This window comes from Xenopus tropicalis, chromosome 5, assembly GCF_000004195.4.
Source record: "Xenopus tropicalis strain Nigerian chromosome 5, UCB_Xtro_10.0, whole genome shotgun sequence".
NCBI classification, from domain to species: domain Eukaryota; kingdom Metazoa; phylum Chordata; class Amphibia; order Anura; family Pipidae; genus Xenopus; species Xenopus tropicalis.
The window spans coordinates 81,372,305-81,389,725 of record NC_030681.2 but is presented as its reverse complement, the minus strand read 5'-3'; the positions used below and the strand labels follow the sequence as shown (position 1 = coordinate 81,389,725).

Here is a 17,421-nt window from a genome sequence, read left to right as displayed (position 1 = left end):
TCGCCTGTTAAAGGCATGGGATCCGCTTCCAGAAACGAGTTATACAGAAAGCTCAGAATTAAGGGAAGGTCATTTTCCATAGACTCCATTATAAGGTAATGATTTTAATTGTTGAAAAATATTTTTTCTTTTTCTCTGTAAAAATAAAACAGTACAGGTTTGAGACCTATTATCCAGAATGCTTGGGACCTGAGGTTTTCCGGATAAGGGTTTTTTCTGGAATTTAGATCTCAATACCATAAGTCTACTAAACATCATTAAAACATTAATTAAAGCCAATAGAAGGATTAATTATATCTTCGTTGAGATTAAGTACAAGGTACTGTTTTATTATTACGGGGGAAAAGGAAATCAGCTTTAAAAATTAGAATTATTTGCTTATAATGGAGTCTATGGGAGATGGCCTTTCCATAATTCGAAACCTTCTGTATAATGGGTTTCCGGATAACGGGATCCCATACCTGTACCTTGTACTCGATCCTAACTAAGATATATAATGAATTCTTATTGCAGGCAAAACCATCCCATTGGGTTTAATCAATGTTTAAATTAATTTTTTTTTTTTTTAGAGACAAAGGGATTCTGTCATGCTTTTTATGGTATACTTTTAATTTCTAAATTAAAATGTTATTCTTGAACCAACAAATGTATTTTTTTAGTTGTAATATTGATGTCTTGGCAGCCATCTCAAAAGGAGCCATCACTACACATTAGAACTGCTTTCAGATAACCTATTGTTTCTCCTACTCATATGTAACTGGAGGAGTCCCCAGCCAGACTGCCATTCTGATATCTACTGGGAGCTATCTACTGGGAGTTATCGAAAAATGGAATTCAATGGAGGATTCTGCTGGAGAAGCTCTATTAACTGATGTGTTTTGAAAAAACATGTCTTCCTATGACTGTAAGGCATGTAAGGTTCCTTTAAGGCAGATATCCCCAACCTGTGGCTCGGGGGCAACATGTTGCTCACAAACCCCTTGAATGTTTTTGAATTCCTGACTTGGTGGCAAGTTTTGGTTGAATAAAAACAAGAGTTACTACCAAATAAAGTAACTGTAAGCTGATAGTGTGCATAGAGGCTACCTAATAGCCAATCTTAGTCCTTATTTGGCACCTCCATGAACTTTTATGGTGCTTGTGTTGCTCTCTAAATCTTTTTACATTTACTTGTGGCTCCCGAGCAAGAAAGGTTGGGGACCCCTGCTTTAAGGTATAAAGATCCAAATTATGGAAAGATCCCTTATCTGAGCATTCTGGATAACAGCTCCCATACCTGTACCATTTTTTGAACTGCGGTTTTGCTTTTTTGAATTAACCTGTTAAAAATCCGTTACAGATTTTATTTCAGTAGTACTGGTACAAGGTGAAAATCTCAGTACTTTGACTAACGAATAACATTAGAATAATCCAAATAACACATATAAAGAACAGTAAATTAAGAAGAAAAGATATTATGAGCAATATAATGCTTTAATTGCATTTAATTATCATCTTCCCAATATGACAAATGAAAAAGAAAACTTCATTTTAAAATCCATTTCACATTAAAGAAATAATGTAATAACTATGTGCTCCATGATATGGTTTCACTATATTTTCACAAGCTAAAAATGTTTGGAATAAGTCAGCTTGATTAACATGGAAATTAGCTTTTATCTCCACTCTAAGCATAATCATAGAATTATACTAAGCTATTCATTCAGATTTATTTTACAGCTGCTATACCATTGCATTGTGCTAGGTGAGAAAATACCTACTTTGTTAAAGCTTTTAACATTTTAAAGCAACCTTTAGCACAGATTTGGTTGTGAACACTGTTTAAAAACTAGTAGCACAAAAATGTGAATGTTAATTCACTACTTAAGCGCTGGAGGTAAAACAAAAAATATCTTAACATAGCAATAGAAACATATTTAACATTTTAAAAATGATACCATGTAAAATAAACCAAAAAAAGTTTAAAGTACAGATCCCATACCTGTAATTGATTTTCACATGCAAACATATCCACCAAGGAATTAAAAAAAAACACCATAATGAAACACTGCTTTTTGCTCTGTATGTGCTATATTGAAAATGAATTCATTTTGTTTGTAATTAAGTCATGTTATTGACTCTCAAATCATAAAACTTTATGCTAACTATAAAATAACTATAAATTATAAGGATTACATATTTTTAGAAAAAGCTTACTGACTCCAGATAAGAAAGATATTGTTAAATACTGTTTTTTTTCTCCTCTCTCACTACAGAATAGGAATAATGCCAAAATGTCAGGATGGTTTACAGAATACTTTATTTCTAAGAACTATGTTGAAATTCCACTTACCCTTGATGCCAATCCTTACATATAAATTGTGCCACAAATTCAATAAGTAATATCAGCAAAGCCATAGTGCAGACATAAAAGCATAAACTAAACACCATTTATTTCACCTCATCTGAACCTACCTGGGTTCGTAAAATTTCACCTTTTGACAGCTGCATGTCACCAGTCAGCTCTTTCACACTGATACCCAGTGGCTCTAGACGCTTGCTGAAATAATTTGTCATCTCGGCTGCCAGGGCCTTCATAGGAGCTACATATACAATCTGTACAAAAAAAAAAGGACACAGTGTTGATAAATGAGCAAAATGCACAATGTCATTTGTCCCAAACCAACCAATACAAATCAGGATTTATTGTGAAATATGATTCAATGCACTTAAAAGTAAAAAAAAAAAATCCTAATAGTGATATATGAAAAGTAGTTATCTTTGCTGGGGCAGTGTGCAGCTGTTTAGAGGACAATGGATTTTGTTTATATAGCCTCATCACTTTGAAAATTGGTTCTGCATCAGAGCTAAACACATTTTCATAGCCTTTCATATGGGTAATACTTTGTCAGGAAACAAACTGGAATCGCTGTAATAATAATGAACTAAAATCAAGCGGTATTCTTGGGAATTACAATGAACCGTACCCTTAAAACATTTATTTTTCCAAATTCATTTTCTACAGAAATGAAACTTACACCACAAATAAAACTATGGTAATACAAACATCTCCTTGCTTTTTTCATAATATAAGTGCAATACAGATGCTTTGTTTCTTGCTAGAAAACCAGGAAGAAAGGAAAAAAAACAGAGGAGAAATGTTTCAGGTAGCTCAGCTGTATCCTGCCAACAAATAAGTTGAAAAATAAAAGAAATACATTGAAAATAGGATTGCAAAGGTCTGCAGATCTAGATGTAGTTTATAAAGGTTGACCAGATTTAAAATAAAGACTTTACTCTGGGCTTGTTATTTGGGTTTTTAATAATTCAGCACTAGAGGCTCAGTTCTAAAAGTCTAGATATCATTGCAATAAAAAAGTGTCATAGGAATCAGATTCATGTAGACTTGGAGAGGCCACAGATATTGTTAGGTAGCTGGGAGGATTTTAGAAATACCAATGCTCAGAAGCCTCAAAACGAACTATGGATAGCCTGCAAGCAATTGAACCAGCAATTCCCGGGGCCAAATAAGTTAATTGTTGCTTTTTACCCATCTAGAGTCAGATTCAGTTGTAGAACTTGACAGTTAGTTAAATGAATCGTTCTGTATTGTTAAGACACAGAGATGTCGAAACTGGCCATTTAAGTTACTGTTCTGGTCTTCTGGCAGTTCGGAATCTAGCAGACTCTTAAATCCAAGAACCTTGTACACATGGATATGGGATCATAAAACAAATATTTTACTAAGCTTTTTCTAAGCTTTGTAGCTAAGTGAGCCAAAACAGTTTCAGGCCTAAACACAAAGCTGTTTTAGTCCACTAATGTACAGTTGTAACTTAACTAAACAGACCAAAAAGCTATACATTTAACATGTTATACCCTCCATATTTTTCCTGTAAACGCATAGCCCGATAAGTAATACAATGCACAGGTGTAGTAACCCCATTGCACCAAAAATATGTTTGCTTTTAAACAAGTGACCAGTAAATGGTACCTGATGACTGGCTGCTATAGGTTACTACACCTGGGCATAACCCAAATAATACCAAATTCATAAGGCACAGCAGAGCATACAGTGGCTTGCAAAAGTATTCGGCCCCCTTGAACTTTTCCACATTTTGTCACATTACAGCCACAAACATGAATCAATTTTATTGGAATTCCACGTGATAGACCAATACAAAGTGGTGTACACGTGAGAAGTGGAACAAAAATCATACATGATTCATAACATTTTTAACAAATAAATAACTGCAAAGTGGGGTGTGAGTAATTATTCAGCCCCCTGAGTCAATACTTTGTAGAACCACCTTTTGCTGCAATTACAGCTGCCAGGCTTTTAGGGTATGTCTCTACCAGCTTTGCACATCTACAGACTGAAATCCTTGCCCATTCTTCTTTGCAAAACAGCTCCAGCTCAGTCAGATTAGATGGACAGCATTTGTGAACAGCAGTTTTCAGATCTTGCCACAGATTCTCCATTGGATTTAGATCTGGACTTTGACTGGGCCATTCTAACACATGGATTTGTTTTGTTTTAAACCATTCCATTGTTGCCCTGGCTTTATGTTTAGGGTCGTTGTCCTGCTGGAAGGTGAACCTCCGCCCCAGTCTCAAGTCTTTTGCAGACTCCAAGAGGTTTTCTTCCAAGATTGCCCTGTATTTGGCTACATCCATCTTCCCATCAACTCTGACCAGCTTCCCTGTCCCTGCTGAAGAGAAGCACCCCCAGAGCATGATGCTGCCACCACCATATCTGACAGTGGGGATGGTGTGTTCAGAGTGATGTGCAGTGTTAGCTTTCCGCCACACATAGCGTTTTGCATTTTGGCCAAAAAGTTCCATTTTGGTCTCATCTGACCAGAGCACCTTCTTCCACATGTTTGCTGTGTCCCCCACATGGCTTGTGGCAAACTGCAAACGGGACTTCTTATGGTTTTCTGTTAACAATGGCTTTCTTCTTGCCACTCTTCCATAAAGGCCAACTTTGTGCAGTGCACGACTAATAGTTGTCCTATGGACAGATTCCCCCACCTGAGCTGTAGATCTCTGCAGCTCGTCCAGAGTCACCACGGGCCTCTTGGCTGCATTTCTGATCAGCGCTCTCCTTGTTCGACCTGTGAGTTTAGGTGGACGGCCTTGTCTTGGTAGGTTTACAGTTGTGCCATACTCCTTCCATTTCTGAATGATCGCTTGAACAGTGCTCCGTGGCATGTTCAAAGCTTTGGAAATCTTTTTGTAGCCTAAGCCTGCTTTAAATTTCTCAATAACGTTATCCCTGACCTGTCTGGTGTGTTCTTTGGACTTCATGGTGTTGTTGCTCCCAATATTCTCTTAGACAACCTCTGAGGCCGTCACAGAGCAGCTGTATTTGTACTGACATTAGATTACACACAGGTGCACTCTATTTAGTCATTAGCACTCATCAGGCAATGTCTATGGGCAACTGACTGCACTCAGACCAAAGGGGGCTGAATAATTACGCACACCCCACTTTGCAGTTATTTATTTGTAAAAAAATGTTTGGAATCATGTATGATTTTCGTTTCACTTTTCACGTGTACACCACTTTGTATTGGTCTTTCACGTGGAATTCCAATAAAATTGATTCATGTTTGTGGCTGTAATGTGACAAAATGTGGAAAAGTTCAAGGGGGCCGAATACTTTTGCAAGCCACTGTATATATTTTGCAGCTTTGAAAAAATGGTGCAAGAAAAGGTTTGCCATATCTGCCCAGTTTTAACCGATTTACACCTGTTTGCTACTTTTTGGTGTATATTTGCATTGCCATACGTGATCAAATTCTCATTCTACCTCTGTCAAACCTGCTAAAAACTATAGATTACTGTAAGGGTAAAATATACTAAATATAAAACCTTTATATTTGTTGTTTGCTTGAAATTTTCTTGGTTTGGCCTTAAGATGGAAAAATATAGATGGAAATTCTAGTATGCACGGAAATTAATGGTGCTAGAAAGTTCAGTTAAATAAGTATGTCTTTCTAAATGTGTAACAATCAGAATTTCAGTAGAAAGCAGATTTGTATTGTAATTCATAGATCAAATACATATACAGTACTGGAAAAAGCATATAGCCCACCCATATAGAGTTTCCTCTCCTACTTTCTGCAGCTGAACACCTTAAAATCAACACTGAGCCACAAGCTTTTTTTGAAGAAAGCATTCCACTTTCACTTTATACATCTTATACACTAAGATAACTGTTTAGTGAATTCAGAATGACACTTTTGTTGCTGAAAGATTGATATATACATGGAATCTGGGGAACATGAACATGTTCGTAATGGCCTGAAATGCTGCTAAAGCCAAAGCTAAGTTACACAGATGGTAATGCCGCATACCTTAAATGCATCCTTTTTTATAACACCTTGTTCAATATTTTGGTGGATTTCATGCAAAACAGTCAACATAGCGATGTTGGTCTTGCCAGCTCCAGTAGGTGCACAGATAAGCATGTTCTCATTGGTGTTATAAGCTGTCTCAAACACAATGGACTGTATACGATTTAGGCGTTTAACTCCTTTGAAAACAAGCTGTCCAACCTGAATAAAGGGAAATAACATATAATTAGAACCGGTTACAAAATTCTACCCCCACACAATATGAACGACAAAACAATTTTTTGAAAAACTTTTTTTTTTTTTTTTTTTTTGCAAATTTAAGGAATGTGTTAAAAAGTGATGACACTAATCCCTTTTGCAAATCCAATTAAATAAGTCTAATATTACATAAACTGGCTTATTTATAAATTTTTGAGGCTGTAAATTTGAGATTGTTTTTCTTATTCAAATAAACTCCCATTTCAAATGCCTGCTTATTTATTAATAAGGAAAACCTGTTTGAATAAAAAAAAAAAAAACCTCTAAAAGCTAAATAAAAGGATGTTTAAAAAAAAATGTGCTGGTATACTGAGAATTCCTGAAGCAATCTGGTGTTTTGTAATAAATAGGAGGCAGCCGCTGGGTGTTTTGTAGGCTTTACATGTCCTTTAAGAGCCAAAAATTCAGCTCTGCTAGTGTAGAGCACACATTAGCGCTCTCTGCACTAGTGATGCTGCCTCCCCTGGACCAGCTCCAATGCTAAAGTTGTAAGAGCGATAAGGGAGAGAGGGGGACGGAATTGGGGTTGCTGCTTTGGACCCAGAATTGCCACTGCATAAAATTACATTAAGTCCTACACATATATAGTATTTGTAGTTTGCTGCCCCTACACTCATATTTCACATATTTAAGGATATGATGTAATATTAGCAAGAACATCATACTGTGGGTAAGGTTACAAAAAAAGGCGCACTTACAATAGCACTAGACAGCAAAGACCCTGTTAAACAAACATTTTGGAAGACAGCTCTGAAGCTTCAGGCACAAAAATGAATCTATCTATCTAACAAGTGGCCAATGGAATTTGTGTTTAAAAACAAAACTTTTTAAGGTGTAATTAATATCAGAGTCTACTTTGAAAGGAGAACTCTCCAGTTGTGTCTGTGTGACAATGACACACAGCTACAATCAAATCAAACTAATGCATGGCTTGGCTATAAATTATACACTCCAAGCTGTTAAAAAAATAAAATAAAATAACCAGCCCCAAAAGACAAATTTGAACTAGAAGGAATTAAAATAATAATGGTAATTGGTATTCAGCAAGCATTTTGTTTGTGGATTGTTGCAGGATAAAGAAAATGTGAGAATTCCAATTCACAGCTAGAAATCCAAGTTTAAAGTGTAAATAGTGACCATTGAATGAAGAGAATCATAACCTTCCTGGGTATCTCAATAATAGTGTTGTCCCCTGCTGTTATTATGAAGTACATCAATAGTCAGTAAAAAGAATCAGCAGCACAGAATTGTAATCATGTTGTATAGAAAAAAAATGTAAAAACCGAAAGAATATTTCTAAAACACACAGACAATACAGCATTCTCATTTCACATTGTTATCTCTTATTAAATAAGAAGCAGAAATATATCAAGTCTGCTTAAACTTACAACAATGATGATCTCTTTGCACAATTCCAGTTTAACTCAATCGTGACAATTTCATTTATATCAGTATGCTATTTTTGTTCATTATCTTTGCTTAATGGAAAAGTAACACGAAAAAAAGTAATATATTAAGTACTATTGGCCTGTAGTGGTGACAGTTGTATGTTTGCTTCAGGAAGCCTACTATAGTTTATATAAATAAGCTCAAGTGTAGCCATGGGGGCAGTCATTCAAACCGAAAAAAAGGAAAAAAGGCATAGGTTACAAAGCAGATAACAGATAAGAGGCACAGATTTCCATTGTATTCTACAGATCTGCTGTCTAACATATGACTTTTCTCTTTTTTTCCAGCTTGAATAACTGCCCCCATGGTCACACAGCAGCTCTGTTTATATAAACTATAGTAGAGTTTCTGAAGCAAACACACGGCTTTTACCAGTGCAGGTCAACACTACATTATTATTACTACATTTTTTTGGTGTTACTGTTTCTTTAACAGTCTGTCCTGCAGCTTATTAACTATAAGCATCTAACCAATTCAATACAATTTAAGGTGTTCAAACGATTAAGGGCCCGTGTAAGGGCAGGAACGAGGGGCATGCCCTCAAATTGGCCAGATATCGATAGGGCAGGTTAAAAGATGTAGTCAGATCGGGGACCGCATCGGCTCGTTGATGCGGTCCCCGAACAAGCTGCCCCATTGCCGCCAAGTGGCGGCACCTTTACATTTACAATTTTTTCAAGCCCTATGTAGTACTTAACAAAGACTGGTTATCATTAACCTAAGTCCCTGCCCAGAAAAGAGCTTACAAATTCATATTCATATTACATTCACACAGCACACACTGGTGTAATTTTACATGCCAGTCTATTGACTGGTAGAGTAAATGTCATGCATCAGCTACATCATCTTAGTTGGGCTTCTCATTTAGTATAAATAGTGAGTGACCTTTGCCAAGAACCACAGAACTGTATCCATAAAACATATATTGTATGTGCAGTGCATGCTAAGTAAGTCGCACATCTTAGGAAATATTGTAGACATAACAACTATCTTTTAATAAGTAACTGGCATCTAACTATTAAAGAGAACTGTGCAGTGCAAAATACAGCTTAAAAAGTTTGGACATCCCTTGCCAAACTTTGGACTGTAAGCAACAAGAGAGAAATCCAAGGGATTAAGGAGATGTTGCAGCCTTACTATTAACCTCTGGACAACCAATGTGACAGGTATTGAAAGATTTCAAAGAGGCTGTTCTCGGATTACATTTTTGTATGTGGGGTTTACATGTCCTTTAAGAAACTTGGCTGCAAGGTAGATGGGTGAAGCTGCAAGAGTAAATTACGGGCAAATCTGAATGGATTACTTTGAATAGGCTGATATTTATAGATGTTACCAACACTACGCTACAATATAAAGAATTTTCATTCTTTTTTTAAAGGGCATGTCAACCCCAAAAATAATTTTTTGCATAATAAAAAGAAAACATAATTCTAAGCAATTTTCCAATATGAAATATTAAAAATTTATAGTGCTTTAAAAGTTATGTTGCAACTGTCAGTCTCCTCCAGCAAGTCAATCTGTCAATCTGCTGCCTTGTGTTACATTGTTTAAACAGTCAGAGCCACCAGGGCAGAGAAAAGAAAAGGACAGGTAAACACTGCTTTTAAAGGACATGTCAACCCCCCAACCAAAAATTTTAGAAGAGAAAAGCGTCACAGCACTGTTTAAATACCTGCCACTCCTGTCCCTCAAAAGCAAACACTGAAGCTGCAGCGATCCCTTGGAGTTTCTTTCACTGCAGAGCCGGATAAATTCCTCTCCCCCCTCCCTTCAGAATCTCCTTGTCTGCCTGGCGTGGTGCACATGCCCAGTTCCAAGCCATTTTAATGAGCATGCTCCCTTGAGATTAATCTCTTCTCTACACAGCAGACGATTGAACTCTTTAACCACGCCCACAGTCAATCCTCCAATGAGCCGATCGCATAGGCAGTTGCTATACTAACTCTGCCTTTGTAAACAAGAGCTCTCTGCTCCCTCTCTTGGAACACGTTCTTCTGACTGCAGGCAGGAAAGTTTAACCTTTTCACCGCTGAATCTGATCTGCAGGCATTTTATAAGTGAGTTTTGCAAGCTTAAACAGTGTTTGCTGAAATACTTAAGCAATGTACACTTAATTCCCGTTTAATTTTATTGTTGTTTAATGCCCTAACAGTTTCATTTTAAGGAAAAAGCTGTCTGTACATCTTTGTTTTAAAAAGCAGAAAGAGGCTTGAAAAAAAAAATCCTTGAAGAGGTCAGGCGCGTGCTCTCAATGATCTCACCCGGCAAAATGGCCGCCGGGTGACACGCAAAATGGAGCAGAAAAGAATGCGGTGGTGCAGGCTGTAGGAGGAGATTGAGGAAGCGGCACTTATGCGGATTAAGTGGGGGTAAGGTGCCCTATCCATTAGAAGTGAAATTAAAATTAGGGTTGACATCTCCTTTAATAGCAATTATATATACAAATAACTCAAAAACCATTACAAATTTGTAATATATGTATATTGCAAAGCTGCTTAGGATTTTGTTTTCTTTTATTAGGCAAAAAATTATATTTTGTGTTGCCCTGTCCTTTAAGAAGTATTATTTATTGACAGAATAAAATGCCATTTGTGCACCATCAAAGCAGCCCCTGTCCACAGTTAGAGGTAGGATTAAAGTTTTCTGATTATATTCTACTATATATTGCAATGTGCAACCTCATTAACTAACTGGTAAGCCCCCTTGCAAACAAATTTAAAACATGGTATTTTGGCACTGTGACCATGAATAATAAAAAATAGTTCACCTGGCCAGTCACAATTCTAAGATTAAGATCTAAAACTCCACTGCTTTTTTTTACTTTGGAAAAGAGGGTAAGAAAATGGGCGATGTGGGAGAAAAGTTGGTATATGTTAACTGAACAAAGACACAATATTTCCCTTGCTTTCTGTCAAATCAGCTGGCTCAGCAACAAAACGTAAGGTGAATTATTAATGCACTTAGTTTAAACCATTAAAGGGGAAATTTTAATATAAATTATAAACTTCTAACCTAATTAAAGCTTGACTCTAATGCAAAAAGTCATGGTCTCCAGATAAATCAATTTAAAGAAAAAAAATTAATGTTTCTGCCCTACAATCTTTACCCTTGAAACTATAACATTAAGAAAAGTAAGATATTAGAAAGGAGTTGGGGTTCCAAACGAGGTCTTACAACCTATGTCCCTGATACAAAAGAAGCATTAAGAGACATGGCTGAGCTGTTAACTGGAATTCTAAATAATACTGTACCTTATATCAAAACAAAGAGGGCATCGGGTATTTTTTTTTTTTTTTAATTTTCAAATCTGTCTTACTACATTTTGTTCACACATATTTACTTAAAGCACTGAGGTCTAACACTAATCAATTTATTAAATTAACTTACTACAGCACTGGCTTGTAGACTGTAGAGGTTCAAACTCAGCTCAGTCATCCACCTTACTTCAAAAAAGGCCATGGGCAGATGAAAACACTGTTGTGTTTATTTTTGCCCTGCTCTAGCTCCAGAAATACACAGTAAATAAACACTCACTCCAAATATAGTCCTAATTGGTCTTTAAGCTTCCAAGAATGATCTAGAAATTTAGCAATTTCGCATTCACCCCAAATCTCTAATTGTCAATCTCGCTACCCAGCCCAGCTAATGTACTGTGTGTCCCCCTCATATGGGACAGCTTCCAAGGTTAGTGGTACACATGGAGGTGTCTCTGTAAATACAGCTCTGCCTTCTACTTTGTTTTACTGACAAACATGGCATGCACAGTGTGCACATGGGGTGGACTTCAGTGTGAAAATGTATACCCTTACATCCTCCTTACTATCAGTGTTCTCCAACAGACCAATACAAGGTGGGGCAGAAGGCAGCAGATCTGCATTTTTTTCTCTGGCATATGTGTGGCCAGCATTAATTGGAAAACATTTGCACTGAACTCCTTACACATGGTTACACGAAAGAAAAAAAAGCCAAAAGATGTGAATCACTTACCAGGAGAAACGTTGGATTTGAGTGCTAAGCCTCAAACCTAAAGCCAGAAGGAGCAAATAGCCATTATCAAAACAATGTGGGCTAGCGCTTCAAAAACATCAAACAAGCAGGCCATAGGACTGGTTTGCCTCTAAGATTATTTATATCTTAGTTGGGATCAAGTACAAAGTACACTATTGTAACTAGAAAGGGAAGTTTGAGAACAAACTTCATGTTGGGTTGAAAAACATGAAGTCACTGAATGAAATCTGAAATGCTGTTGGCTCCGCCCACTTTTTATAACCTTGGACCACAGTTATATAGTAAAAATCACTGTGCAAAGTTTGGGGACCCTGGTTTTAATAGTGTCTGAATGGCAGCAATTTAAATTTCTCCACTGAAAGTCAACATGTGACATCTGATCCCTTTTCATGGATCTGCAGTTACCCAGTGACTAACTCTGCAAAGTTTAGGGACCCTAGGATTAATAGTTAAAGAATGGCAGCAGATTCAGTTTAAACCAGTAAAAGCCAATAGATAAATTGTGATTGGTGGTAGGTGGGTGTTTCCCCCATTTTTCTAACCTTGAGTTGAAGTCACCCAGTGACAAACAGTGGGCACCCTGGCATAAATGGTGAGAATGGTAGCGTTTTAAATTGAAACCAATAAAATTCAATGGATGAAATCTTGTTGGCTGTTAGTGCCCCAACCCACTTTTCCTATTTTTGAACTGCAGCCCCCCAGTGACCAACTTTGCAAAGTTTGGGGACTCAGGCATTAAAATTGTGAGACTGGAATGAGGTGAGGTGAAATGTGATTGGCTGTCGATGGCTCCGCTCACTTTTACTAACTCTGGAAAGTTTAACAACCCTGGAATTAATACTTAAATAATGGCATCAGTTTAAATATAAACCAATTAAATTTATTGGGTGGAAATGGATTGGCTGTTGGTGGCTCCACCCACTTGTTCTAACCCTGAATATGTAGTCACCCAGTGACTGACTGTGCAATGTTTGGGAACCCTGACATAAATACTGTGAGAAAAGCAGCATTTTAAATTAAAACCAAAAAAAATTCAATAGGTGAAGGCTGTTGGTGGTTCCACCCACTCTTTAAAACCTAAAAATGCAGCAGGTTGAATTTCCCCATTGAAAATCAATAGTTAAAATCTGATTGGCTGTTTGTGGCTCCACCTACTTTTTCTAACCGCAGTTACCTGGTCACTAGCTCTGCAAAGTTTGGAGACCTTAGTATTAATATTTAAAGAATGGCAGCAGTTTAAATATGAACATATGAAGTCTATAGGTGAAATCTGATTGGCTCTTGGCCCCGCCTACTTTTCTAAACTTGGAACATAGTCACCCAGTCACCAAAGTTTGGGGACCCTGACATTAAACGTGAGAGAAAGGCAGCATTTTAAATTTAAACAAAAGTAAATCAATAGGCAAAGTTTGATTGGCTGTTGGTGGTTCCATCCACTTTTTAAAACCTAAAAATGCAGTCCCCTAGGACCCTTGTGTTAATACTGTGAGAATGGCAGCAAGTTGAATTTCCCCATTGAAAATCAATAGTTAAAATCTGATTGGCTATTGGTGGCTCCACCCACTTTTTCTAATTCTGAACCGCAGTTACCTGGTGACTTGCTCTGCAAAGTTTGGGGACCTTAGTATTAATATTTAAAGAATGGCAGCAGTTTAAATTTAAACATATGAAGTCTATAGGTGCAATCTATTGGCTGTTGTTGGCCCCGCTCACTTTTCTAAACTTGGAACATTGTCACCCAGTGACAAACTGTGCAAAGTTTGGGGACCCTGACATTAAACATGTGAGAATGGCAGCAGTTAAAATTTCCGCATTGAAAACAATAAAAGAAATGTGATTGGCTTTTGGTTGCCCCGCCCACTTTTTCTAACCTTGAGTACGAAGTCACCCAGTGACTGACTGTGCAAAGTTTGGGAACCCTGGCATCAAACCAATAAAATTCAGTAGGTGAAATCTGATTGTCTGTTGGTGGCTCCACCCACTTTTTCAAAACTAAAACTGCAGTCCCCTAGTGACCAACTGTGAAAAGTTTGGGGACTCTGGGGTTAATACTGTGAGAATGGCAGCAGCATTAAAAGTCAATAGGTAAAATTTGATTGGCTTTTGGTGGCTCCGCCCACTTTTTTTCTAACCTTGAACTGCTGTTACCTGGTGCAACGTTTGGGGACCCTAGTGTTATTAATGTGAGAATAACAGCAGCAGGTTGGATTTCCGCCAAGTCAATAGGTAAAATCTGATTGACTGTTCACAGCTCCGCCCACTTTTGGGCATCCAACAATCATCATATTTCCATTTAAGCTGACCCCATGACTATGTGATTCAAGTTTGGGGAGTGTAGCCTCAAAGCTTGGCAGCAAAGATTGGCAGCAAAGATTGGCAGCAGTTTCAATTTCCCCATTAAAGTCAAAGGGTGAAATATGATTGGCTGTTGTTGGCCCCTCCCACTTTGGGGTCATCCAACAAATGTTGCTGTTTATTATTATGTTATTCAAATTTGGGAGTGCAGCTTCAAAGTTGTAAGTGTGGCAGCAGTTTGAAAATCTTCCCTGTCAAAGTGAATGGAAAAATTGGGGTGTTCGGAGCGGCGCCACAAAAAACGGTTATAATAAGTTAACAGAATTTTATGGTGATGGCTCCTGGTGTTATGCCTGCTGTTGCTCACACTGGAAAAAAGTCAGTGATCTGGGTGTCACTACTGCTTTGACTGAATAAAAAGTGCCCTGTTGGACACACCCAAAACTGTGGGTACCAAAATGCTCAAGTGAACATTTTAGTGGTGAGATTTGGCTGCCTCTGATCTAAACTGGGGCATTTTGACCACTGCTGCATAGAACATCAGCATACAAGAAGCCCAAGTTGTCATTGGCATTAGTGTAATGGCATTGCTTTGCTCAGTATCTACTGGTACACACTGATCTACCGTTTGGGAACAAGTTAACTTGTTAACTTGTATGTAAGGCAAATTAATTTGAGGTTGTGAGTTTTCCAAGTCTTGGTAAAAAGCTATCATTTCTGTCCCATTTTATACTCTGTGTTACAACTGTGTTACAGCTGTAGAGGTTCAGTGCCAGTTTTTTCTCCCACATTGCAATTTGTGATACAGCTTTTAATTAGCATTATTACTAATTGCACATACCTCTCAGAGCAGAAACAAATAAAAGGCAATGCCTCCAAGTCAACATTTTTCCATTGCCTGCATGTTTGCAGATACAGCTGCACAACTATGTGTTTTAAATGCTATGCAAAGGTTATAATTAGCCAGAAATAAAAGCAGTTATATTACCCATCGTAAAACCAACATGTTTACTTATACATCTATTTGGGGTTTAATTAAAAAAGAAACACTGGACAATGAATGTGTACAACAATGCAGCTGCAGAGAATCCTTAGCATTTTTCTATTTCTAATGGTCAGGGATTAAAACTTTTCTTAATCAAATCTAAAGCTTTCACCGATATTATAGTCTCTTCAGAGAATTGTAAGCACACATAATAAGCATGATTTTCTGAGAATGGAATTTAAATGTCCTTTTATTCTGAAGTGACAGAACCATAATTTTTAGCTTGATGTTATAAGATCTTTAATATCCTCCATTTCGCACAATTCTACAAAGGGAAAAACAACTTAAGATGAATAAAAATGATACCTGTAATTATATAATGATGCCACAATTTAGCAAAGTTTCAAGAGAAATTTAGTAAATAGCCTAAAGGTAATGACACAGAGGAACATCTCTGAGTTATGAAATGTTAAATGGAAATTTTTGCCCTCCCTTGATCATAAATTGATATATACAGTGCTTTGCAGAAGTATTTAATCCCTTGACCAATTCTCTCATTACAACGAACAGCAAATGCTACAAAATTGGAAGTGGTGTGCAACTTAGCTGCCTCTCTGGTATCAATTGGATTTTAACACATACAAAAACAAGGTCTACTATAGATAAAGAACAGTGAACAACTATTCATTTTCAGACAACATAAAATGGATCTCTAGAGCTTAGAATGTTGCTCATACATTTATCATAACCTAGACAGATGCCTAGAGAGCAAAATGCGCTCCTACAGTTTATAGAACCACAAAGGGAGTTTGAACAGACACTAACAAACTAAAATAACAATATTATGTGCCAGAATAAAAGTCATTAATAAGCCTAAGATGTGGAAACATTAGAATAAAAAAACAGTGTAGAAATAGAATGTAATGTTTCAGAATTGTTTTGGACAGTAATTAAACATCAGCTAGGAGATAACACTAATGTTTGAAATTCGATTTTTGCTAATTCCTCCAAATTTAAGTGATAAGATTTATTTTTAAAATGTAGTGAAAGAGACCTATTAAATACGTACACAATTCTATATAGCATAATCTAGTGACTGAAAATGTAACCCTTTCAATGCCAGCATAACTTCATGCATTGTTTAACAATCAATCATTTTAAGCTTTTTACTTTACGGCAATTTCCTGGGTATGGTTTAGTCTCTTAGCAAAAACGAATGAAATGTGTGTAGGGACCGATATGGTTAAATGGCCCCTATTGCTTTAAATCCCTACAGGTTCAGTTCCCTTAGTTGCTGGGCAGAAGGGTATGTACCTAAGTAAGTACATTAACATATGTATGCTTACTGGCTAGAAGGTATGGTGACCACTTCCTGCTTCACTTTGATATAGTGCATGAAAACATGTGGCACTTCCTCTTTGCTTCCACCTGAAGAACAGGGTGGATGTCTGCTGTGAGCCTGGGCACAGGCCTAGTTAAGGTCGGGGAACAGGGATCCCTGAATGAGGCATTAGATAGTGGTAGGTGTAGCTCCCATAATAGTAAACTCTAGGAGTGTAAGACAGTTAGAGTTGAGCTAGAAAGAGCAGTTTTGAGTTTCTACATAGGACTGTTAGTTTTGAAAGTATCTCTCCCAGGCCACATTGCCTGTAGTGTAGGGATCCCAGTGGATAGGGAATCAGGATAGAGAATTGCCTAAGCCTATCGAGTGTGGGGTATTGCAGAGGTGAAGTGAGGTTCCTGCTTAGTCTGTCCTCAGGGGAGTGTCAGCCTGTATTACACATTGCATGTGGTGCTGCGTGTACCACTTGCCTCTGAGAAACTGTATTGTGAGTAAACCCTGTGGATGTTTGATGTTTTGTTGTTTGCAATAACCTCTGTTGCCCTCTGTTTTTATTTTTCTGTACAGCAGCAAGAGAGGTGTAGCTGCAAAACACCCTCACCTTCCACTTTGTGCGTGAAAGAGTACAGTGTAACCCATGTTCTACTGGTACTAGTCCGGGAAGGCAGCTATTGAGCTGTAATAAAGGTTAAATGTCCTTTTGGTAATTTAATCTGAAAAAAATATGAATTTTTGCTAATGAA

At 37.3% G+C, this 17,421-nt stretch overlaps 1 protein-coding gene across 3 annotated transcripts in view; it reads right to left on the bottom strand.

The window, feature by feature from the left end:
- The window catches only part of ascc3 (activating signal cointegrator 1 complex subunit 3), a 316,582-nt gene that overhangs the window by 225,949 nt on the left and 73,212 nt on the right, over nt 1-17,421 (bottom strand). For all 3 annotated transcript variants that reach the window (XM_031901620.1, NM_001374735.1, XM_031901619.1), the window contains 2 exon segments: nt 6,342-6,542; nt 2,455-2,595 (listed from right to left, as the gene is read on the bottom strand). In XM_031901620.1, the coding sequence (XP_031757480.1) occupies nt 2,455-2,595; nt 6,342-6,542 (342 nt within the window).